Consider the following 24,391-nt stretch of genomic DNA (forward strand, 5'->3'; position numbering starts at 1 on the left):
ATTGTTGGAAACAGACCACCAATAATAATTGATTAAATGTGGAAAAGGTCATAATAGGACCACTTTGAACGTGAAAATAATCTGATGGCTCATTCCCAACTCGACAGTGGAGTGCAGGACGTTTTGATAAAATGGAACATTCCCAAGCAACACTGCACATTTGTGTGTCATTCCGGCCCACAAAGGTCCCATGATGAGTTGCTACTAAATTTGTTTGTTAAGATGTTGAGGTACTTCTGTTGGCAGGTGTTTGAACGTCAAGCTCTCCAGTCTGACTCTCCTGGAACGCAGCATCGTAAAAACACTTTCATGAAACGTGTGGGAAGTTTATCTATCAGTAATATCATTAAATATTTCCTTTTTAACCGTAACCTCTACACACAGACGTACAGACTTGCAAAGGATGCAACTTGGATGCCTAACAACGCTCTACACGCAACTGACGCCGCTATTATCAAAGCGTGCATAGACATACGGGCTCCTTTAAAACAAAAGAGCTCACACGCAGGCCTGTCCCCCTGCGATTAGCACCGAAGAAGCAAACACCACAGTCTCACACCTTCAAAGGCATTAAAAAAAAAGTCGAAAGTGAAACCTTTGAAGTTGGAGGCTGAGCTCCCCTCTGAGCGTTCGGTGGGTTTTTCAGCACCAGGAGCTCAAGCCCTCACGCAAAGAACAAAGACAGCCCATTTGGACGCTTTCTGAGCAGCCTGCTTTTAGTGGTGGAGCTCAAAAGGCGTGCTCTGCACCGTGAGCAACGCACTTCCGCAGTCCGCAAACACACACACACACACACACACACACACACACACACACACACACACACACACACACGAGTTTGTGCGTAAGCGCCAGCACGGCAGTGGCCTGCTTTTTTTAGACCAATGACTTCAGTCGCTTTGTTTATGTTTTCTGAATGTTTAGAAGTTGTGAGCTTAAAACTCACAACTCAAATGAAGGAGCTCGCTGGAGCTGCGGAACGCTTGCCTTCGCATTCTTAGATCCCCAGAGTGTGTTTGCTGCCTCAAAGGTACAGATTAACAACCTCCTACCCTCTCCAGGTCTCGCTCCCTCTCCCGCTGCTCCAGGGTGTGTACGGCACTCTGGGAAAAGGCTCGAGGACGGGGGTGTTGCCCCAGCCCACCTCGGCGCTCTGATCCCCCCGGCCAGCCTGAGCTTCCTCCCTTTCCCTCGGGTGCTTGAGACTCCCCGCTGGAATCTGAAGAAGATGAGAGAAAATAGGAATAAAAAATATATATATATCTATGAAACTATATATATACACTACCACTTAAAAGTTTGGACAAACCTTCTCATGCATTTTTTTTCTTTAATCTTTACAACTTTCTACACTGCAGATAGACACTGAAGACATCAAATATATCAGCAAGATGTGTGTCATTGCGCAGCAAAGGAAAACGTGTTAAAGAACACTAATTATGCTTTTTATATAGCATTTATAATTCCATGTGTGTCCTTGCGTAGTTTTGATGCCTTCAGTGAGAAAGTGCAATGTCAATAGTCATGAGAATGAAAGAAAAGACATTCAATTCATAGGGTGTGTCCAAAAACAGTTTGCTCAAAAATACAATATGATATAACATAATACAATATAATATAATATGTAAATATTTAAGTGGTCTAATATTACAGAATGCACGTAGAGTCATGACGGGGAGTGAACCACACAAAAAGAGTTTTTGTACGCCGGCTGGGATGTGCTAATGCTCAATGATAATGAGTACACTTGACTGCATGCAGACGCACCGATGCTCTCTGACATGCTTCTCTCCCTCTGCTCCTTCGGCATCCCCCGGCCGTCCGACAGCGATTTCCTCCGGTCCTTGTTGCACCACTTCCAGTCTGGGTGAGCTCTGAAATGGGCCTCTTTCACCTGCAGAGACAAAACCACCCCCCCCGAAAAGTCCTTTAATTTTTCTCAACACCACCAAGGTTGTTGTCGGTATAAGCGAGGCAAAAATGTTATTACTGTTGGTGAATCAGGAGGTCTTAAGGAAAAGATTTAAAAGCTCTGGCGAGAAACGTCTCTTGACAAAATGTAAAGAAATAAGTCAATGCATGAGCTACTAAAAGGTGTAATGGAGGCCTGTTTGATTTAAGACCATGGAATTAACTGAAGTAAAAAAAAATATTTAATATCTGATTACATCAGTGAGTCAGGAAGCAAAATTAAAATACACAAAGGCCGGGGGGATCATTGTGTAATTGCAGGGCTTAGACTGGGATTTGCACAAACGCAGCAACATGCATGCAGCAACCACTCGGTCTACTTGTTTATTACATGACAGTTAATATCGGCGATTGACTTTGTGACATTGAACTGCATGTACATGAAATTCATATTCACAATTCACCCAAGAGCTGTGCAATGTTAAAAACAAAAACAAAAAAACAACACACAACCAAAACTGGGACTGGACAACACTGCCAATTAGCAAGCTGCACTGACAGATGCTTACCTGGAAGGCCAAGTCGTGGTACTGCTGCTTCTCGTTGGGGCCCAGAGCGTACCACCACTCCCCCAGGATCTTGCTGACCGTCCGATTGTCCTGGTTGGGGTGGCGCTGGTGCACCAGAGCACGGTGGCGTTTGCTGAAGATCATGAATGCATTCATGGGACGGCGGATGTGGTCTTTCTCCCGCTGAGGTGAGGTTTGAAATGAGGGCAGTTTACATATTTTGCAGCAAGTTTCTCAAGGTGTGCACTCTTTTCTTTTTCTTTTTTTTAACTGAGTCAACTGACCTTCCTGTCTCCATCCTTTGGTAAGGCACTCAGGGACTGAGTGCGCCTCTTCATTGGGCCAGAGGAGGGTGCCGGATCGTTGGCCACGCCCGGAGAGAAGCTGACAAAGACAAAACAGTCGGGGGAAATAAGCAGAGGTTACACAAGTTAAGAGATCTATGTCTGAGATAAAAGAACCAACGAGATCATTTGTAAGAACAGACAGAATGAACTAAATTCAGTTCTTTAAACTTTGTAGCTACATAAGACGGGAATCCAAAGAGAAATTATACATGGTTTGTAGTCAAGAGAAAATAAATAAGCTGAACAGCACGATTCAGAACTCAACAACGGGCTTATTCGAAGGTTTCAGTAATTTGGAGCCACTTTTGAATGACACATAAAGCACAAACTGCATCGCCGAGTGCCGGCAAAAGATGCTTTCTTGGCTCAACCTGCAGGGAGAGTGTTTCAAAACTTGCGCACAACAGTTTAGCGGAGCGGCTCTGAAAACAGTGTGAGATCACAGAGGATGTCAGCCTCTCAGAGTCAGGCCGTGACTACGCCAATACTGCGGGGTATGGTTTAAATACAGAGGAAATGACAGTGTCAAGGAAGGTTGTTTCATTAAGGAGAGACATTTGCGAAAACAGACGGCGGAAGGTATGCGTGCGTGTGTGTAGGTGGCAGAAAGCTTTATTTTCAGTGGGAACATCAGGTACATTAATGAGGGACCCGGGGTGACAGAACGCTATTGGCGGCTCATTATCTGCCCCGAGTCTCAACAATAGGCGGGAGAAAAGCAAAAAAAACAACAAAAAAAAACAAACAAACAAAAAAAAACGACTGGCAACACAAATCCATGATGTAATACAGTGTTTGAGACTAAACTTGGATTAGGCCTTATGACTGGACAAATAGATGTTCCTTCTTTGAAACCAACTGCTGCGGTCCAATTTTTCAGTTTATGAACTGGCAAGTATCTCGCAAAAGTTGTTTACATCATGAGTCTATCTATCTATCTATCTATCTATCTATCTATCTATCTATCTTTTGTATTGCACTAATGGTGTATAAAGCCTGCCTCTGCACCATTGAATGCCTTTTGCACATCTGCTGTTGTTTGTTTCTTGGATATAGATTGACTCTTTTTTGACTTTTTCTTGTAATTATTGTAGTTACTGTATAGTTTGCTTTTTGTATTGTTTTTAGTGGTGCAACAGCACGGATTCTCAATTTGGGATAAATGAAGTCTATCTATCTATCTATCTATCTATCTATCTATCTATCTATCTATCCATTTATCTGTGTATCCTCCTATCTATCTATCTATCTATCTATCTATCTATCTATCCATTTATCTGTGTATCTATCTATCTATCTGCTAAAAGTCAGAGTCACACTTTGCCTCATCCCAGTTTTTAAGATGCTGTCTGACAAACACACTTGTATTTACAAGCACCTTAATTCTTCTCTACTTTAGGACAGTGTTGATGGTGGTGGTTGGGGGAGGGCGTGTATTTGTTCATGTGGCGTTTTCTTTTTTTTTCAAATCAAGACGTTTGTCTCCCCGTGAGGGATGCGAGACAAAGCTGTCAGCGAGGGGCCCTGGTGAAGTATTTTTTTTCCACTCGCACTCTCAGCGGTGGCGTCTCGGCGCGGAGGGCGCCACCATTGTGAGCGCGGTGACCCTGAAACATTTCAAACACACACTATCAGCCAGACAGCCGCGCGCGGGCTGTCTGAGTCACTCTGAAAGAGCAATAACCCAGCCAGACAACACAGACAGACACGGCTCGAGACTGAGTGGAACGAGCGAGCACAGACTGTACAACTCTCGCGCCAGACGCACCGGTGCAGCTGGAAGTCAAGTTGTTTTGTTTCCCTTTGTTCCCTTCAAATTTCGCAGTCAGAGGTGGGCTGAGCACGGCGTCCCATGGCGTTTAAACTCAAGTCGGAGCTATGCAATCCTCGTAGCGTCTCCAGAAAGCACCCGGTTTCTATTGATTCATAGCTGGCGTCGCAGAGGAAGTCAAGTTGATGCAACGCGTTGATTCACACCGTGGTGGTGAACATTTTGAATGCACGACAAGATGCAAGAGTTCTCAAAAGGACAGCTTGACACGGAGGAGGATTAGGGCCACAAGAAGAGAAAAAAAAATCAAGATAGAATCCCCCCCCCCCATGTTTCCAATTCGAGAATAAAGTTGAAATTTTGAGGTTAAAGTCGAAATTTTGAGGATAAAGTTGACGTAAAAAAGATGAAATTTCGTGAATAAAATTTAAATTTTGCAACTAATGTCAACGTGAAGTAAGTCAAAATATCGAGAATAAAGTCGAAATGCTCTGCGTGCAAGTCTAGTGGAGTGCTTCCGTTTTCGCCAGTTTCCCGATTACTGTGGGTGAACCTTGAGGATACACCTGTTTTCAGCAGTTTACTGGGTTATTCCACCATCCATCCAGTCTACTTGCCATTTTATTTGCCTCGACGTTATTCATGAAATTTCGACTTTATTCACGAAATTTCTTATTTTTTTCACGTCAACTTTATTCATGGAATTTCGTCGTTTTTACGTCAACTTTTTTCACAAAATGTTGACTTTATTTTAAATTCATGAATTTCAATTTAGAACTCAAAATGAAAACTTAAATAAAAATCTCCTTCCTGTTATGTTTTCTCATCCTCTTTCGTAGCTTGAAGAGTCAAGGCCAAAAAAAAAGTTTATTTTTCTGTGATAGATATACTGTGTATTACGGTAGGGATTTTTTTTTTTTTTTTTTTTTTTACTAAAACTTAAAATGAAGGGATTAGATTAAAGAAGAAACCAAAGTATAACACACACACACACACACACACACACACACACACACACACACGCACACACACACACACACACAAAACAAGCATTAGACACCATTTTGACTAAACAGTAGTCACATGTCTCTCTATAACGAGGGTTTTCCTGCATAATTAAGTTGGAGTCATGCCACCAATTTCCAGGCCTCACTGCTTGAAAAGACTGCAGTCATCCACTCTACTTTCTTAAAGAGTCGGCGCGCTGGGTTTGGCTTGAGAAAATGAAACTCTCACCAGCTTGATGTGATGAGACAAAACCAGGAAAGAGACAGTTTTTTTTGTTTTGTTTTTTTGTTAATTAGAGTCCACACATCCTGCAAGCCACCATCCAAAAAATACACAGAAGAATTTAGCAACTTCTGGGTGCTGATTGACGTCACGTCACTCGGGAAATTACACAACCCATCACGTCAAAGAATGCATCCTGTTATGCCGGACTCCTGTCGCACAATCCTGCCGGGTTCTGACGCTGTGCCGGAGCTTTCAAAAAGCAACCATTTGATGCAATTATGTTGATTAGCAACGCGATTGCTGAAGTGGCCAGTCTGTTGCGGACAACTAAAAACACGTCAAGACCGCACCAACCACGACCAAGACATTATCAAGACTAGAGAGTGTTGAGACCAAGACCAATCTCGAATACTACAACATTAGTCACGGGGTCATCAGAAAAAGCCAAAAGATCTCCCCACCAAATATCCAGACGCACAGAAAACAGTGAGCGGTCAGTGGAGAAAAGTGAAGTGATTCTAAACGTGCAGTCAGGCTGAAATGACAGTGATTTCCAACTGCAAACACGGCATCTTGTGATCAAATTGAGGAACAACAAAATCTTTTACTTACGGATCATCTGTATCGCTCTCAGTCTCGCTGTCTGCCCCGCCCCTGTCGGGGGGAGGATTGTCATTGGTCGGGGCGGGACATGACGCCGATCCTCGTTCTGGGTCTGAAGGGCCGCTCCGCTCGTCGCTCACCAAGGCCACGCCAAAGCGAGGTTCTGGAAAGTATCCATCAAAGTCTTTGGCATGCCAGTTTCCTCTGGGTTTAGTGAATGTATCTATACATTATCAGGCGCAAGAAACAATGCAATTTTGACAGAAAATGTATTTCAACATTGTAATTATTACTATATGGGTATATAGTAATTGATTTTTGCAGCATATATATTCAAAGTAAAGCTTACAATGTCAATAATTCATAAAGCAAAGCAAATTTACCAGTTTTCATCCATTTAGCAGAGTCCCTGACTTAAAATAAAAGATTTATCAGAATTTTAATTAGTTCATGGTAAATGTATAATCAACTATGTTAGTGTTAGTGTTAATTTTGACGACAAAATTTGAGTCAGTTTTAGTCATAGTCTTTTGACTAAAATGTTACTTAGTTTTAGTCACAATTTAATCATCTAAATTGTTTTAGTCTAGTTTTAGTTGACAAGATATAATTATTTTAGTTGACCAGATAATCTGTGTGTACGCACTATATAACTTCCTGACCACGTCGCTCTGATTGGTTTTCTTCCCAACTCCCCCCACCACTTTCGAAATTGTCACATCCTTCCACAAAACGAAATGAGCTCCGATTGGATCTTGTCTCCGGCTGACATTTTTGTCTTGTTTTTTTATGCGTTGATGAAAATGTCAATACACCTCGTCGTTGTCTTTGTCATTGTGAAAGAATTTTTATTCAGTCATCGTCTCGTTTTAGTCAGAAATAGAAAAAGGTCGTTGACGATAACCATTGTGAGAATTCTTTGTCAAAAAAATGAACACTGGTTTAAAATCATTCCTTTCTAATAGTCATCTTACATGACACTTGCATACCTACAAAGGGCAGGTTGTGCTAAGTGAGGTGTGTGGGTCTGCCTGTCTTGTTTAATTATTCAAAAATTATTCAAGCGAATAAAAGATTGCTTGGGGGATTAAAAAAAAAGTCAAGGTGCTCGGTTTTAAGTAGGATAAAGATTTCTGGAATGTTACTGTGAGACATCTTATCCATTATTCATGTAGTAAATGATTCACTGGGAAGAAAAACAAAAAAGAAAGGTAAACGCGCACTAAAGACGCTCAGCCTGAGGGGAAATATCTCTTTGTCAAGTGACCATCCCCACCAGTCAAAATCCGTCTCTGATAAAATTTCGCTGTGTTTTTCCCAGTCATTAAATTGTGTTATCAACAATGTTCCTGGAACGACGTCGGTGTGAACACCAACTGTGCGGATTTGCAATTCAGTCGCAACTGTTTTGGGACTCGCTGAATTGGCTCGCGGGATGCCCCACCGACATTTCTACTGGCTGTGTGCTGAAGTGTTTTGGCTGGTGATATTTGAGAAAATCTGGCCTGAATAGTATTTTTTTTTTATATTTATCATATTGTGAGGCTGCACGCTGCACTTATATAATTTACGCAAACAGTTGAATAACACGTCACTGCGCCTCTTTTTTTTTCCCTTGCTCAACCGAGATGAAAATTCTTCCTTTTGCTACCTTTGCTTTGATTGACAAGCTGCTGGCCATCGGTAGGCTGGACGGCCGCTCCTGATTGGCTGGGCTCCAAGAAGGGGACGAGCGAATGCCAGGGGAACACTGGCACCGACCGAGGCTCCACATTGGTCCACACTGTGGGAACATGAGGGGAGGGCGAGAGAGTGAGACGAAAAGAGAGAGAGAGAGAGAGAAAAGTGAGACACCATCCAGTCGGTCCATCTGAGTGTCACAGACTGCAAACAGAAGGTAACACTCTGCCCTCTGGCAGGCAGCGTATGGGAACCTTTGTGATCGCTCGCCAGCCGCGAGCTTCAGTACTACTTTAAAAAAGACGATTTGACGGAAACTGCGAGGACTTGGGACCAACGAATGGGAACGTGTGTTCGGTACTGCTCGTTGTGGATGAGCGCACCACCTATGTTATCTGATCTGATGTTCTCTTGACAGTCGAGCTTCAACACTTCAGGGAATAGAATAGAATACAATAGAATAGAATAGAATAGGACAGAAGCCTTAAATAATCCCACATTGGGGAAATCCGCATAATTACAGCAACAATATAGTGCGAAAGAAGAAAAATCGCATTCATTAAAAATAAATAAAATAAAAATAGATATTTACAGAGTGAGAAAGGGAAAAAATAGCCTGGACTGCAGCCACTCATAGCATTTAGCTAGAAATTTATGAAGTCAAAGCAACATTTGTGTTTGTAAGCTGCATCCTAATAATAATGATACCGTGGCAACACAACGTGAAACACAACAGGTTGTGAAGTTCATTGTTGACTGGTCTGCTTAACATGATATCTTAAGTGATACATATGTACTGTTTTCATTGGTGCCCACTTACATTTAGCTCATATTTAAAAAGAAAAAAGAAAAAAAGAAAAGAAAATCCTTACGTGGTGAGGCAACTGTGGTTTGAATTTTCAATCGTCAAACTAATGAGGTTAAAAAAAGATTGAATGTTAAGTTTGAATGTTAAGATGAAGCAGAAAGAAGGAAGCTATGAGCTTTTAATCACCGTGGATGAGATGAGTGGATTACATTTTCAATGACTCATCGCTTGAGATTCCTATCTGACCCGTCTAGGCATTTTTTTTTTTTCCACATATGAAGATGGCGTGAATCTAACCTGACAATATCTTATTTCGTGCACATTGTTCCTGCTTACACATTCATGTCACAATTCTGGCCCGCAATCTGGTTGACTCGAACTATGTCGTGTAAAACCAGGCAGCTTTCATTGCAACTCTTAAACCACAAACAAAAGCGACAAAGATACAAAGACGTTATGATCTTAATACACCGAGCTCAGAACAGACTTTTCATAAAAGAGACGTCTACTCCTTCTAACCTGACATGAAAAGCACATTAAACAATAATCAAACTACATTTGTTAAACTGTTCAACAAAAGCATAGGGATAATCCATTTCTAATGTTGCCATTGTGTGTTAGTAAGGAGGAAAATTACATTTTGGGAGTTTCAGAACTGGGTGTGAAATAAATGTAATTTTAATTATTCAGAATTTAGTGTTATTATACCGAATCTCCCTTTTGTTCTTAGTAGCCAACCACATGCCTTTACTCCTCTATCAAGGAAAATGTATTGTTGAGCGTAGGGCATCGTTAAGTATTAATTAGTCCTATCTGTAAACTTTCACTAGATAAACATGATTTATTATTTATTATATAATACCCATAATGTTTTATGACTGTTTATAGACTGCATCAGGGGGGCATCTAAGTGCAGCCATAATTTAATATGAATCCTTTACAATACGACGGTCGCGACTGGTAAAACATAGTGTTCGCAGAAACAATTTCACCAGGTCGCAGTGAGCGGAAAAAAACAACAAAGTTTAAAAAACAATGAAACAATCTAATACTCAATGATTAATGTAGAAAATTTGTGATTCGTGAAAATAAATACTAGAATATCTTCTGCTTATATGATTGCCTTGTCCTTATACTATCCTCTAATCAAGCACCAGCCCTTCCCTTTACTGCAGTACTTCAAATGGGGCCTGTTGGAAATAAATCTGCTCTGAACTCCACTGCAGCCTGCAATGGCCAACCTCAGTTTCCATTAATAATTTTAGAATAAAGTATTAAAGCGATCTAAATATAGCAAAGCTTCCCCCGGACACGGCTCATCTAAAGCGGACATCTATACAGCGTTCAGCGACCTGACGAGGGGAAAAAGGGAAAATGCCAATAATGTCCTTTACACACTGCTGGTGCAAGAGTAGTGATTCCTGTGCACATGACCGTTGACCTTTGAGCAAATTACAACCCAACTATCTGCACATGCTGCTGCCGCCTGCAAGGTTTTCACCAATGAAATGTTTTGATTTAAAGTATTTTTTTTTCTTCCTTTATACACGGAAAGCCTGCTGTTGTTTGATTAAGCAGCAATTAGATATGACTATAGTTTAAAAAGAGTGTTGAAGAAACGCAATCGCTTCATGTTGTTCACTTTATCATGAAGACCATGACTGGCTGTGTTTCCATGACAGTTTTTCACGAAATAAGAGCCATATTTAAAAAATTTCGACAAAGTACAATTGCAGGTATTTCCATTGAATGGTGTGAAGCACATAAGCCTCAATTCTCGTGAAAACAGAAGAAATCTCGTCCTGCGAGACCCCAATTTGAGGAGGCTGGAGGTACAAAGCATTTTGCGATAAATCTGCATTTCCACGTTGTTTGCTGAAAGAATTGTTATATTTTTCTCTTTGATTACTTGTAAAAAATATTCCAAAAATGTTTCTTCCACGACACTTTTGCGATATACGTCTATATTGATACGTCTGGAAAAACCACCTCGTGAGAGCGTCATCAAAACCTTTCAGCGACATTTGAGAGGTTTTTCGAAGTTTAGGTGTTTACATTACTAGTTTTTTATGGGGATATTTAGGTTTTGCGCAATTCTCGGGGCACTGGAAATGCAGCTACCGAGAGCCAAAATGTTCACCTGTGTTTACTGCTGCTGTCCACAGAATGTTTTCAATATTGGGAAACTTTCCAGCGCCAATATGAAGATGAAAGGCAGATTTTTACAAACTATCTCATTTTTTTAAGTCGGCATCAACTGACTGTAGAGAAACCATTCATCTTGAAACTTTGATCTAGGCTAATTTATATGTAGAGGGCAACAGGAAATGTTTGCAGTTTCACAACTGTTTCAGCCTCGCACGTACAGTCGTACAAGCGGAGCTGCATGAGAATTAGAATGTCACTCTATGGAGGTGCGGGATCAACAGTCATCACACTTTCCACCCACGGCTGTGGTAGAAATATAGAGCTACCTTACATATCCAGCTCTGCCTGTGATTAAAACTGAAACTGAATAAAAAAAACAAAAAACAAATACATTACGCACTCACAATTCACCAGTCGAAGCTTCTACACAGCCAGAAAGAAGAATACAATTTTGCACAAAAGGACAACAACAACATCTTTGGCAGACAAATGGACAAGAGGTCCGCAGGTGAATACATTAGTCTCTTTCTGTTTCCAGTGGCGACTGAAAGAATCACACCTGGAGGAGTGAACAGCTGTAATCCTCCCGTGACTCCACAATACAACCACTTGTGCGAATAACACACGACCTAAACTTCTGTAACACCATCATCTAATCTGACCCCGTATCTGTTTGCTCTTTTTTTCCTCTGTACACTAAAAGGCTGATGATCTGAGAGAGCAGCGATAATGAAACTTGTGTTACTAACGCAGCTGCACTCTTGCGGCTCTATATATAGCCACAAGATTGTAGCTGTGGGGCCTTTACTGCCTTTTGCCTGTGTTTGTTTCTGGGGCCCGCTATGGCTCGGAGGTACTTTTAAAAAATGTATGGCGGCGGAGAGAACGCCAGGCCGGCTGCAGAGGCAGGTGGCTCTTCGCAGCAGTGCGAGGGATGTGAGAGGAGGGAAATAAAAAAGCGCGCTCCGATAATCAGCTCAGGACTCAACGCTTTGCTGCGCTAATTCTACCGGTGGAAGCGGCGTATCCATGACGACGCGCCGGCAATACAATTACTCCTTCTTGCACGGGGAGTGATGAAACACATTCACATCATGCCGGAACTGCCCTTGATGCCCTGTCTGAGAGTTGTTGTTTGTCTGGAACTCTGAAATAGCCGTTTATTGCTCTTTCTCTCTCTCTCTCTCTCTCGCTCTCTCTCTCTCTCTCTCTCTCTCTCCCTCTCACTCTCTGCGTGTGTGTAACTCTTCCTCTCAAGTCTTGCGCGTCTAGACACGTCAATGTCTTTTTTAAAGTTTGTGCGAAGCGCCGCTTATCTCCCTCACACACACGCGCACACGAGTAAATATCAAACGGCCAACACCCCCCCCACCCACCCGCACACTCACGCAAACAGGCGCTCAATAACCCTGACATTACACAAACTGAGTCACACAACGAGCAACGAGTCTGGGAGGAAAAGCCTGACTGACCGACTGATGCCACGGGTCGCTGTTTATCGTTGCATCTCAGAGAGAGAGAGACAGAGAGAGAGAGAGAGAGAGAGAGAGGGAGAGAGAGAGAGAGAGCGAGAGAGAGAGAGAAACAGTGTTGCTATCAAAACCGCCTGAAGAAAAACTCAACATAGTAGCTGCATTTCCATTGCACCAAGAATTGAGCAAAACCTAAATAACGCAATAAAAAATGGAAACACCTAAACTTCGAAAAACCTCTTAAATGTGGCTGAAAGGTTTTGATGCTCTCATGAGGTGTATTTTTTTTCAGACGTATCGATATAGAGGTATATCGCAAAAGTGTCATGCAAACACGTTAGCGGACAAGACGTACGTCACCAGTTCACTTCAAGAGAAAATGGCGCGTTACTTTTGAACAGAGGAGGAGACGGAATATTGTTAACAAGTAATAAAAGAGAAAAATACATGAATGATTTTGAATGATCTGAAATAGCTGCTCCAAAACGCAACATTTTTTGGTACCTCCATCCTCCTCAAAGTGGAGTCTCGTGGGACGAAATTTTACGAGAACTACGACTTTTGCGCTTCACACCAGCAAATCGCAATTGTACTTGCGTCGAAATTTTAGAAAAATCGCTTTCATTTTTGTGAAAAACTGCTACAGAAATGCAGCTACTGATGAGAAGCGTGTCACTAAATAGTCAAAAACCAGTCAAGGATCCAGAAACTTACAAACGATAAGTTTACATTTTGCACATTAAATGCTCACGTTAACGTAGTCAATCTTTCCACGTACATCCTTATGTTAAATCTCCATTTTCAGACTCAGTAAGTGATGCTTAGAAATTGTAAGAGATCCTTCTAATGCACATACATTTTCAAGGAGCACACCCCAGTTCAACAGCAATATCAAGGTAGGCATGGAAACACGCATGGAGTATACTATTAACCTAAACATCTCAACTTCACCGCAAGCAATTTTCTTACATCAAAGCGTGGAAACAGAAAGACGTGAAAACCTTTTTTACGCCATAGACGCCTCATTTCTTGGAAAGAAAAAAACATATAGAAATAAGGTGCCAATCAGAGAGACTGACTTCCTCTCTTCACCTTCTTTAAAGCAACATTGCTCATCCTTACGGTACCGTATAATAATATGCTTTCAATGGCAATTAAAACCAAAAGCAAACTTTACACAAGATGCGTAAAAGGGGAATCCACATGCAGGATCTGAAAGCAGAACTAAAGTTTCCAGAATGCAACCAGGCCGATCTATCATTTCTTTAGCTTTATTTTTTCTTTGTCCGCATCAAGTGAGTAACCAAAATTACTTTCACTGGGCGTTTCATGTAGCAGTATTCACAGAAGCCACTGAAAAAAGTGTGTCTGTGCAAGTCTCCAAAAAGAGCAATTATATGAAGGGCATAAAGCCCAAAAGGACCAGAGCCTTCACATAAGCATTTTAAATACAATTAAGTATAACCTGTTTGCAAAATAATCACTTTGCTCAGTGAAAATGTGACACAGAGAAGGTTTAAGTGCCTTATAAAAGGCTGGGAAACGTCCCAAGAAACACCTTCTTTCTTATCTGTCAAGCAAAATAAGTCACAGCTGGGAAAACCAATCACCCTGGAGAGACACTGAAAGCGAGGCAAGGCTACAGTACACATCCACTAATACTGTTGCTCAGCACATTTTCAGTTCCACCTTTGCCTCGATTAAACCCCAACGGTTTTGGTTCATTTCCCCGTCCCCGTCCTTGCTTACCAGTCCCTGGGCGTCCCATGATGATTTGCTTGCGTGGAGCAGGGTGAGGTGACTCGGCCGGCAGGATAAGCGGCAGCAGGGCAGTGGGTGTTGGGTGGCAGGCTACTGGCTGTGGCAGGGCCCCTACAGAGGCATCCTGGTGTCCCTCGGATTTCTTATCCCTCTCCCTGCCTCCAGAACCAGAGGACGACAGGACCGAACCCAACGAATTGGGCATCAAAGTCGGAATGGAAGGGCTGGACAGGGCAGCGTTGCCCACTGTGGAGGGAGTAAGGGACTGGGAGGGCATATTGGAAAAAGGTATATTTAAACTGAGTGGTAACATGACAAAACACAAGAATGTGGATTTGGCAAATGAAATAGACTGTTCAGTCTTCACAAACATGCCTATTATCAAATTCCATGTTAAGACTTTTTGTTATAAGATATATAATTATCCAACATTCATGGCATGCCTCTTCCTTCAGAAAAGGGGTAGTTTGTAAATGCTTTTCTTCAACTTATTTTCTGACCTTTCGGAATAAATCTGAATAAAATATTATCTGACCAACTTATCTTTAGGGCCAATTCCAATTCCTCCCTTAACTCCTCAATCTCGACCCTCGCCCTTAACCCTCAATCTTTGGCCCTCAATCTTGGCCCTCAAAAATAAGTGTAAGGGCTTAGAAATGGGACACCCCTTAAGTGCAGTTACGTCTTCAGACTGCGGGGGGCGGCCTTACGCCAAAGCTACGTCCAGTCTGTCAAGAAGACGACGACGAAGAAGAAGGAGAAAAAGAAAAAGACGACGGAAAAGGAAGAAGTCCTCATTCGCTTCACAACGAGGTATACAAGTAATGTGAAGCCGGGACCGCCGGTCCAGCTGACAATCGTAAAGTAAAAAAAAAAATGTTACGCAACAACGATGTCAATAATCCATAAAAAACTCTTAAACTAAGACAATAAAATGGTTTCGTAATATTTATATCTTTATTAACTAAGAAAATACTTCCATTTGTAGCTCGCTTTTACATCGGCATCTTTTTCAAAGATGTCTTGGCGAAAATACACAATGCCTTCTGGGTAGCCCTTACTGCCAAGGGTGGTGCCGGAGAATCTCAATATTGAGGGCGATACAGCCCTTAAACTCGTCCCTCAACTTGACGTTCTTAGAATCAGGACAGCACTTGCACCTCGTGGGAGTGCGCATTTTTGAGATTGAGGGTTGAGATTGAGGGTTAAGGGAGGAATTGGAATTCACCCTTAGTCTTCGCAGTCCTACATAAAAGTAAGCTGATGCTTCCAGCCAGGCCATAGACAGCTTACTTTTCATGTGAGTAACAGCCAGACTAATTCATTCATTTGTTTAGTCCTATCCTTCCTAAATTTCATATCAGCGTGATACCTGTGATTTTATAATCCACCACGTTTAATAACTGTAGGCTCATTAAATGGCTCAAATCATTCAAATCACATACATACAACGCACCATATCTGAATAATGCCCATCATTCATCTATTCAGACACAGAGTTTTCAGGTATAAAAATGTAAACTACCAACTTGGTTTCATGCTTTAACATGGTATGCATCATTACGTTCAAATGTGACAAGTTTCAAATTTTTACATGAGAATATATAAAGTTTGATTGTAAAACGTGTTCAATTTTATTGTTACACAGGTGATGTTAAAAGCTGATTCAGTAATCTTCTCGTGACAAAAATTTAGTTTCACTCTAAAGGACCATCTTTACATTTCAAATAATCACACGAAAAGAAAAAAGCAAAAACATTCTCACCGAGCTGGAGGTGACCAGAACAAGTGTTGAGGCAGGGTTACGCAGCAGAACTGTTCCATTGGTAGTGGCCCCATTGATGGGGACAGGGACCTGCAGGCCTGGCGGAGCTGTGTGTTGGGGCTGGCTGTGCTCTCTAGACCTGTTTCTTTCTCTCCTTCCTAAGGGACCGTCAGAGAACTTGGCCAGGGGGACATCTGGGTTACGGACAATGACTGGCGAATCACGCAGTTGCATAATGCGGCGAGGGGAGGGTTCCTGGGGCAGCGGCGAAGGAGGGGTTGGTGAGACCAGCATGGGTGGAGGTGTGGAGGCAGCAGAGGAAGGTGGCCTGCTGGTGGCGCTACGGGGTCGAGGGAAGGACAATGCAGAGGGGGTTGTGGGCTGACTCTGAGGGGAGAGGACTCTGAAAGCAGGGCTGGGAGATACAATAGAGTCGGCCACCACCAGGTGCTGCTCGGGTTTAGTTTGGCCATCCTGGACTGCAGGTAGCGGCGGAGGAGGGTGGGTGTCATGCTTCCTTTTACTGGGACTCATAGGAACAGTGAAGGTGAGGCTGGTCTGAAACGTGGGCACGATCCCCGACAGGTGCCGCTCTCGCTCTGTTCCCGGCGTGCCTATCTTAGTGCCACTGTGCTGGCGGGGGCGGCGCGGGGTGAGGGATGCAGGGGCAGTTATTGGGCTGAAATTGGCAGGGCGGAAACCAAAGAGTGGAGAGGGAGAGGGAGACGGGGTTGGGGAGAACGGCGACTGGTTAGAAATGGGAGAGAATGACGGCGTGCCTGAGCGGGAGCCCCCCAAAGAGACAAGCATGGTTGCCGCCTCGCACTCATCAAAATCGAAACGAGAGAGGTCCTGCGGGAGAAGAGAGGACAGGACCAAGCGGGGACGGGAGTCTCCTCCGCGGCTGCTGGCCTCACTGCTTTCCCGTGAGGTGTCATCCCAGTCGTAGTCCGAGCTGGCTCGCCCACCACTGACTCGGAGTTCAGACGGTGTCAGGGTGCCTGTGCTGCTGGCTCCGCCTCGGTCCCTGCCGCCTCCACTGGCCTCCATCTCCTTGGTCCTCATCGACAGGTGTCTGGAGCAGTATCCTCGGCGCTGGGACTCTTTCGAGCAGCCCTCTCTGGAGCACAGCCGCCTCCACTGCTTGCCGTTGAACTTCTTGCGGATACCCGTCGGTGTGCACACCACATCTCCCTTCTTATACTTTTGCTGGGCGGCCGTCAACGGCGTGCGGGACCGTGAGGACGAGGAGGAAGTGGAACCTGATCCAGATCCACTTCCACTGCCCGCTGCTCCGCCGGAAGAACCCGCTCCTGCTGCTTTTTCTGCTCTGGAGGAGGACGTGGAAGAGGAGATGGGAGGGAGAGGAGGGAGCTGAGGCGTGGCAATGACTGTACCAGCTGCTGCAGCAGTTGCTGGGTCCAACCCTAACAGAACAGATGACGGGGCAGGGTGCGGGTTCAAACTCAGATGCGCAGGGGGGATGCCAATGCCTCGAACCACAGGCAGGTGGGGATTGAGGTAGCCAGGTGGGGGCTTAGAGACTATGTGGCGATGTTGTGGAATTACCATGGATTTTGCCCCAGACAGGATTGGCCCCATTGGGACCATGTTGAAGTGGGACACCTCCATGTCTTCTTCTGGAGTGAGGGGCATGTACTGGAGGTGGTGATGATGCTGCGTGATGCTGTTCTCCCTCTCACGTGCTCTTTCCCTCTCTCTATCCTGTTTTCTCTGCAGGTCCCTCTCCCTCTCCAAGTCCTTCTCCATTTCCCACTCACGGCTCGGAGCAAGGCTGAGGACCGACACTGGGGTGACCGGAGAGGCAATGTTGTGGCTTGATGTGGAGGAAACGGGGACCATGCCTGTGAATGGCATTCCTCTCGCCAACACTGGCCCCACAGCTGTTGTGATACCGCGGCTCAGACAAGAGACCTCCTGCTCGACGTCAATCTCCTCCCTGTCCACCCGGTCCCTCTCCTTGTCTCTGAGCCTCTCTTCCCCTTCGCGGCCTCCTCCACAGGGTAAATCCAGGTCCCACGGTGGTACCATAAGCCGCAATGTTTGTCGGGAGACCCACACGGCCTGAGGAGCGCTAGCAACCCTGCAATCCTCTTCCTCATCCACTGATAGAGGCTTTTCCTCGGAGAGAAGGACACGGTATCGATTCGAAACCGCAGGGTGTGTGTCCACCTCTGTGACTTCACCTTCTTTATATGACTGCCACTGGCCCTCCCTGCCCTCATCATTGCCAAAGGGTACACAGACACGAGTGCCGACGGGTATTTGATGGACCCCAGGCGGCGGGGCATCAAGAATGATGTCCACCACGCCTGGAGGACTGTCATGGCGATATGGATAACGGCACAGTGTCTTTTCTCCGTTCAGTTGCACTTCCAGGCTTCCAAATTTTCCACTGACCTTGCGGACCACCCCAGCACGAAACACCAAATGTGAACTACCCCCTTCTCCTCCACTGTCATCAATTCTTCTGAGCTGGCGGGCAAGAACGCGTTGGTTCTTCAGCCCTTTGGCAAGAGCATCGGACAGAGCATCAGGCAGACTGGATGGCGCTTGTGAGGACATCAGTGAGGAGGCTTGCGTGTCACCCACCACTTCAAGATCAGCCGAGTGCTCACTGGCAGTGTCTGTTGAAGAGCAGCGGGGGAGAGGACTTGGTGACACGCGTTCCACGTCTCTTAAAACTTCGGCCCTCCCTGTCCTCGCCCGCTCTGCTCTCAATGATAGGGTAGGAGGTCCCGGGGAGCCATCCTGAGCCCTCTCCCTGCCTGTTGGCCCATTGTGGTAGTCATCCATGGGGTCCACACTGTGAGTCCTTCTGTGCTCAGAGTGCGCAGCGGAGATGTCACTTCCTGAACCTGTTGACCCCTGGTTGATCACTCCAACGCAAAGAGGAAGAGGTGGAGGCGAGGTCGAAGAAGGGTTGCTGTGATTGCCAGTAGTTGAAGAGCAGTGTTCAGAAGTGTACTTCTTCTTGGGCACTCGTGCCTTAAAGGTGGCGGTCTTTCTGCTGGAGGCGGGATTGGGGCTGTTGTTGGAACTTGGCGTACTACTGTTACTACAGCTGCTACCATAGCTGTCATTGTGAGTGCTGCCGCTCATTGCCGACCTGCCTGATCTGTCGTCTGAAGATAGTTTCCCTGAATCCATCACAAGCAACACTGCCGCGTCAGACAGCCGCTCTCCATGAAGAACGTCTCCCTCTAAAGTGTCCCGTGCTCTGGTTGAATCCGACTGAGAGGACTCCGAGTGCGAATTAGAAGAAAAGGAAGGGGAGGTCATTTGGTTCAGTGGAGACCTGCTTCGGTCTCTGTTCTCATCCGAGTCCCTCTTTTCCCCGCCTTCTGAGGCATCCCCTGCTCCGCGGCGCTTTGCCCCTTTGGCTCTGGTCGAAGGAGGAGAGCGCCGGCCCTGCTTTTTTATTGGCTTCATCCTTTCATGTAGTTGTTTCTCCAAATACAACTTTTTACGTACGTGTCCCAGAGATTCTCTTTGGCTCCGTCTTGTTTTTGATTCTTCCTCCTCCTTTATAGTCCGTCTATTTTTCTCCTCTGCTGGGCCCTCCTTCTCTCATCCTGCGCTGTCTAGGCTTCTCAACTTGCCCACCTTATTCTAGAGACTCTGAAAGAAAAGGAACAGGGAATGTGGTTTACTCGTGTGGCACAAGCTTAAGACACGCACAAAGCTTATTCACTACACAAGAGAGCAACTGACTGGGTGGTTTTTGGAGTTAAAAAGAGTAAATATCCTAATTCTTAAAATAAGAGAGAGAGAGAGAGAGAGACGGGGAGAGAAACAGAGAACTGACGCCATTGTGCTAATAAAATTGGGAGTCGTGATCACAGCAATCACTAAAATAGGAACAACAAACCATTCAACAATATTCTAAAGAAATGTATTCTCTGCTAAATGATGCACCACCGTACAGGAGTAGTAGTGAATATGACTCATCTACAAATTCATTACACATTAATTCATTACATAACAGGTTCAGCTCATATTACACAAGGCCTACACCCATAGCAGCCGCATACGCAAAACAGAAAGCAATAATATAAGCTAAAAAACCATTTGGACTTACAACAGAGTATGGAAATAGCACGAGGCACTCTGCAATTTGCCCGGACAAGCCTTTCTACATGCACTCCTCTCACACTCGCTCTCCCACTTTCTCACACTGACACACACACACACACACGCTACTTCTTGGCTGGAGCAGTAGAGGCGGGGGAATTCCTTCTTCACTCACATACTGAAACCCTCCCTTTCTCTCTTTATCGGTGCGTGCGTGTGTGTGTATGTGTGTGTCTCTGTGACGACCTTTATCTATGTATTTCAAGCGGTGCCAATCCGCCCCTACAAACTCCATTTCCTGTGGAAGACCATTACCTAACATCCCGTTACTTTATTCCGTTCCCTCCCTCTCTCTGCTACTATTACACTTTCATTCTTATCCCCTGTGTGCCTTCTCTCTTCTCCCTGATATTGATTTGTACTTCTCATCTCTCCTTTTCGTCTTCTCTCCTCACACTTACGCTTCTGTCCACAAGTTTGCACAGCAGTCAACCCGAAAAAACAGAACTGCTCCAAATAATTGCTATTCCACGCCACAGTCATTCACCATCATGCTTAGCCATGCCAGAGACATTCGGGATATTTTGTTTTTTCATACCGGACTCAGTCACAGTGGTCTGTTCAGTTGGAAAGTAAGGTGGATTGATTTTGCTGACTTGTTGAACAGGGGACGGTTGTCATTTAACTGGTTTGTTTGCTGTGTGGCTGATACGTGTGTGTGTGTGTGTGTGTGTGTGTGTGTGTGTGTGTGTGTGTGTGTGTGTGTGTGTGTGTGTGTGACTCGCTGTAGGTCCTGGCTGCCTCGTGCACTGCATTGCCTCAATTCAGCCGCAAAAAGAGTCCCCACGCAGCTTCAGTAGGATGTTAACAACAAGTGTACAAGTGGGAGACTCAAAACACACCCAACTATGATATTCATTGTCAAAATGTTCCAGGGCTGGTGTCTATCAGACGCAACTGGGCCTGTTCAACTCTCTGTTCGCTCTCATGTCTGTGTGTCTGTCCCTGTTTCAACATTTATCCTCCCACCATGTCTGCCTCTTTTCTCGTTTTGCTGCCTTCCCTTTTGTCTGTAAAGGCTCGCATTCATTCAGGTTCTTTTAATATCTGCCACATCATCCGGTGAAGAGAAATTCATTTTCAGAAACAAGTGCTGCCCATCTCAAGGCCACACACACTTCGCAAACATCTTTGTGAGCCCTTGCTCTACGTAAATCCCGATGCAGGACAGACGGGACAGAGAAGGGTAGATATAAAAATAATTTGGCAACCTGCCTTACTTGGTCATGATAGAGCTATGCTACGCGTGTTTACTTAGTCATGCACTGTGTACAACAGCTGGTGTCGAAGTCATGGACATAATGATAACACAAACTGAGGCGTGCACATTCCTCTTCATGAAATATGGAACAGGAAAGCCCATATAGTAGGCCTGTGTCTGGATAGACATACATTAAGCTCAGGGTAACAGGTTGAGTCATATTTCATTTGCAGAACACACATTATGTTGTATAGTAGTAGTAGTTATGTTGTGTAGTTGACATGAATACAAAGCAAACATGACTGAGGCACCATTAAGCTGATTCGAGTCATGTGAGGGTGCAAACCGTAAACTGAGCTGCTTTTCAGGACACATAATTTGAGCGATTGCTTAAAGGTTTATGACAAACACTTGTCAAAACACAACAAATTTTCAAAAGAAAGTATTAAGAGTAGTAGTAGTAGTAAAAAAAACAAAAAACTTTAAATCTCTAGAATAGAATTTTTACAGCCTCTTTCAAAAGCACTTAGTTTCTAACTTAATTTTAACTTTGCCTATGTTTGGCATGAAACAAAAAAAAAAAAAAGGTGATCTCAGAGGGCGTAAATGAACACCTGGCTGAGGGCGTTGTTACAAACTTGTCAGACATCACAACAGGACAACTTCCAGAACTATGTCCTTTCGCCCGCAAGGTCTGTGAAGTGAAGACAAAAAAAAAAGCAAGAGAATAGCTTTTCCCATTTCCAAGTCCAGCGACGAGCTAAAAACACATTTCGCGTTACAAAATTCTGTATTTTGTTTAATCTGGAACCTTCACAACTAATTATACACGTTGGGCCCGTCACTTCATTTTATAACCTCGATGTAGACATACAAACAATTCACCGTCACTAAGAATAGTGACTTTTTTTTTTTAGCTCCTGCCATAACGTACTTTCAAACCCATAATGCTAACTCACAGCAGTTCTCCTTGTTGTCAAAGAAGTTGTGCGCGGACAACACAGCACCGCTTTGTGTATTACAAGATAATTACGGTGCTTTTCCAAAAGGCCACGGGTGCATGAACACATTGGCAGTCAGAACTCACAGCTCTTGACTTTCATCTGTTCCACGGCCCAAAGCGCAAAAAATGCAAAAGACAACGAAATGACGTCGTCACCCTGTGGTGTAGCCGGATCCTACCCGTGTGTATGTGTCAAGCAAGCGCTCGTAGTATCGCGTTTACTACCATTTTTCTCCGCCCCCCCTGCCCCTCTTCTTACTCCACAACACGGCAGGCCGTGGCGTGCGGCGACCAGGCCTCAACTACACACACAACACACAAGGCCGCTTGGAAATCCTCTACTCAACTGTCACCGGGGAAATAACTGGTTTAACGGACATGTTGACTCCTAATACCGCGTAATACGGCCCATATTCCCCGTGCGGTGCGGCACGACACCGAGACATGTCCCGTTGCGGATGAACCGCGTTAACTTTGGTCAATCCGCCCCGGCACGGTGACAGCGACACACACACACACACACACACACACACACACACACACACACACAGAGAGACTCACACACACACACACACACACACACACACACACACACACACACACACACACACACACACTCAGAAAAATAACAGCGGAAAATAGTGGCTCGCTCGGCCCATCCCGGGGTGACAGTGGGCCGGAGACGTAGCTACTAAAAAAAAAACCCGTCCCGGTAACTTTGTCTTGAGCCACGGCGTCGTAGGCGAGTGCGAAACGGGAGCGACGGAGGGGGGAAAGTGTCAATACGTGACCGCAAACAAATCCGAGGAGAGAAGGCCCGGACAACACACACACACACACGTACACACGTACACACACACTCACACACACAATTATTATTCGCAGCAAGCCACGTTGATTCGAGAGGGAGAGAGAGAGAGAGAGAGAAAGGGGAAGAAAAAATATGTGTGTCAGCAACAACACGGGAGGAGCGGGGAGGAATGACAAGCGACGAGTTGTCGAGGTTCGCCTCCCCTCGAAAAACAGACACATAGAACCGCCGTTCTAGGAAGTCCGGAGGCAGTTATGGCGTTGAATATATTTGTAGTGGAAAAGTTTCGAGCTCACTAGTGTCAAACCGCACCGCTCCCTTTTTTTTTTCCTCCCTCCACAGAAGACACCCAATCCGCCCTCTGCTCCCCTCCGCGGGCCACACAGTCGCTGCAAGAATAACGCGGATCGGCTCGACTGCGAATACAGTGTTTTGCGGCTGCGGTAAACATGAAGCAGGTTAGCTGCTCTGCCAAAAAAATAAAAAATAAAAAATAAAATAAATCCACAACAAGCCGCTACTGCAGTGCTGCAGGAGACAAGATTTCAGGGGTAGCTCGTACTCACCGGAGATAATATTAGTACCCGCAGTGTGACAAGTCCTCCGGGTGTGATAGGGCGCCAGGGTGGCCGCTCGTCCGCAAGCTGACAACTAGCGGCCGCTCATGTTTCTCCGGCAAAGCAACTTAAAAGGAGGAAGAAAAAAAACTACTGCCCCTGTACATTCTACACTACAGTCGCAAAATGGTGAATGAAGCCCCGGAGCCTTGACAACCAGCCCGTGCGGCCAATCGCGGTGGACGAACCAGTACAGTAGCCAATGAAATCCCGCGATAGACAAGCGGGGGCGGGACCGGGCGTCGGAGTTGAGGTGACCGACGGCAGCCCGCGGCCAATCACAGTGTGGGAAAACAGAGAACAGCTGTTAGCGGAGGGAGGCTGCGCCGGCCAATGGGGCTCCTTCTGTGGGCACGTCAGGCACGCAGGACGGAGAAAATCTTTTTCATTTCTCGACTTTAGTTGTCTGCAAATGTGGGAATGTCGAGATACACAGCAGGGGAGGGGGGGCAATCGTGTACGTCTCAGAGGGCTTGGAATTGATTTCATAGGTTAAAAATGATGGATTCTAAAGTCATAAAAGTGGCGAGTTCTAT

General features: G+C 44.9%; 1 protein-coding gene across 3 annotated transcripts in view; it reads right to left on the reverse strand.

Moving 5' to 3' along the window:
* cica (capicua transcriptional repressor a) overlaps window positions 1-23,997 on the reverse strand; it is a 39,598-nt gene extending 15,601 nt beyond the window's left edge. For 2 of the 3 annotated variants that reach the window (XM_076011306.1, XM_076011304.1), the window contains exons 1-9: window positions 23,805-23,997; window positions 16,069-19,710; window positions 14,292-14,568; window positions 8,086-8,217; window positions 6,444-6,597; window positions 2,765-2,864; window positions 2,481-2,663; window positions 1,768-1,894; window positions 1,053-1,219 (exon numbers count right to left, since the gene is read on the reverse strand). In XM_076011306.1, the coding sequence (XP_075867421.1) occupies window positions 1,053-1,219; window positions 1,768-1,894; window positions 2,481-2,663; window positions 2,765-2,864; window positions 6,444-6,597; window positions 8,086-8,217; window positions 14,292-14,568; window positions 16,069-19,521 (4,593 nt within the window). In that variant the 5' untranslated portion in view covers window positions 19,522-19,710; window positions 23,805-23,997. Of the gene's footprint in view, window positions 1-1,052; window positions 1,220-1,767; window positions 1,895-2,480; window positions 2,664-2,764; window positions 2,865-6,443; window positions 6,598-8,085; window positions 8,218-14,291; window positions 14,569-16,068; window positions 19,711-20,170; window positions 20,849-23,804 lie in introns of those variants that run through there. The other variant, XM_076011305.1, reaches the window with a different exon arrangement.
* Window positions 23,998-24,391: the final 394 nt, after the last annotated feature.

This window comes from Nelusetta ayraudi, unplaced genomic scaffold, assembly GCF_046127955.1.
Source record: "Nelusetta ayraudi isolate G7.1 ecotype Tasmania unplaced genomic scaffold, CSIRO-AGI_Nayr_v1 ptg000135l, whole genome shotgun sequence".
In the NCBI taxonomy this organism is placed as follows: domain Eukaryota; kingdom Metazoa; phylum Chordata; class Actinopteri; order Tetraodontiformes; family Monacanthidae; genus Nelusetta; species Nelusetta ayraudi.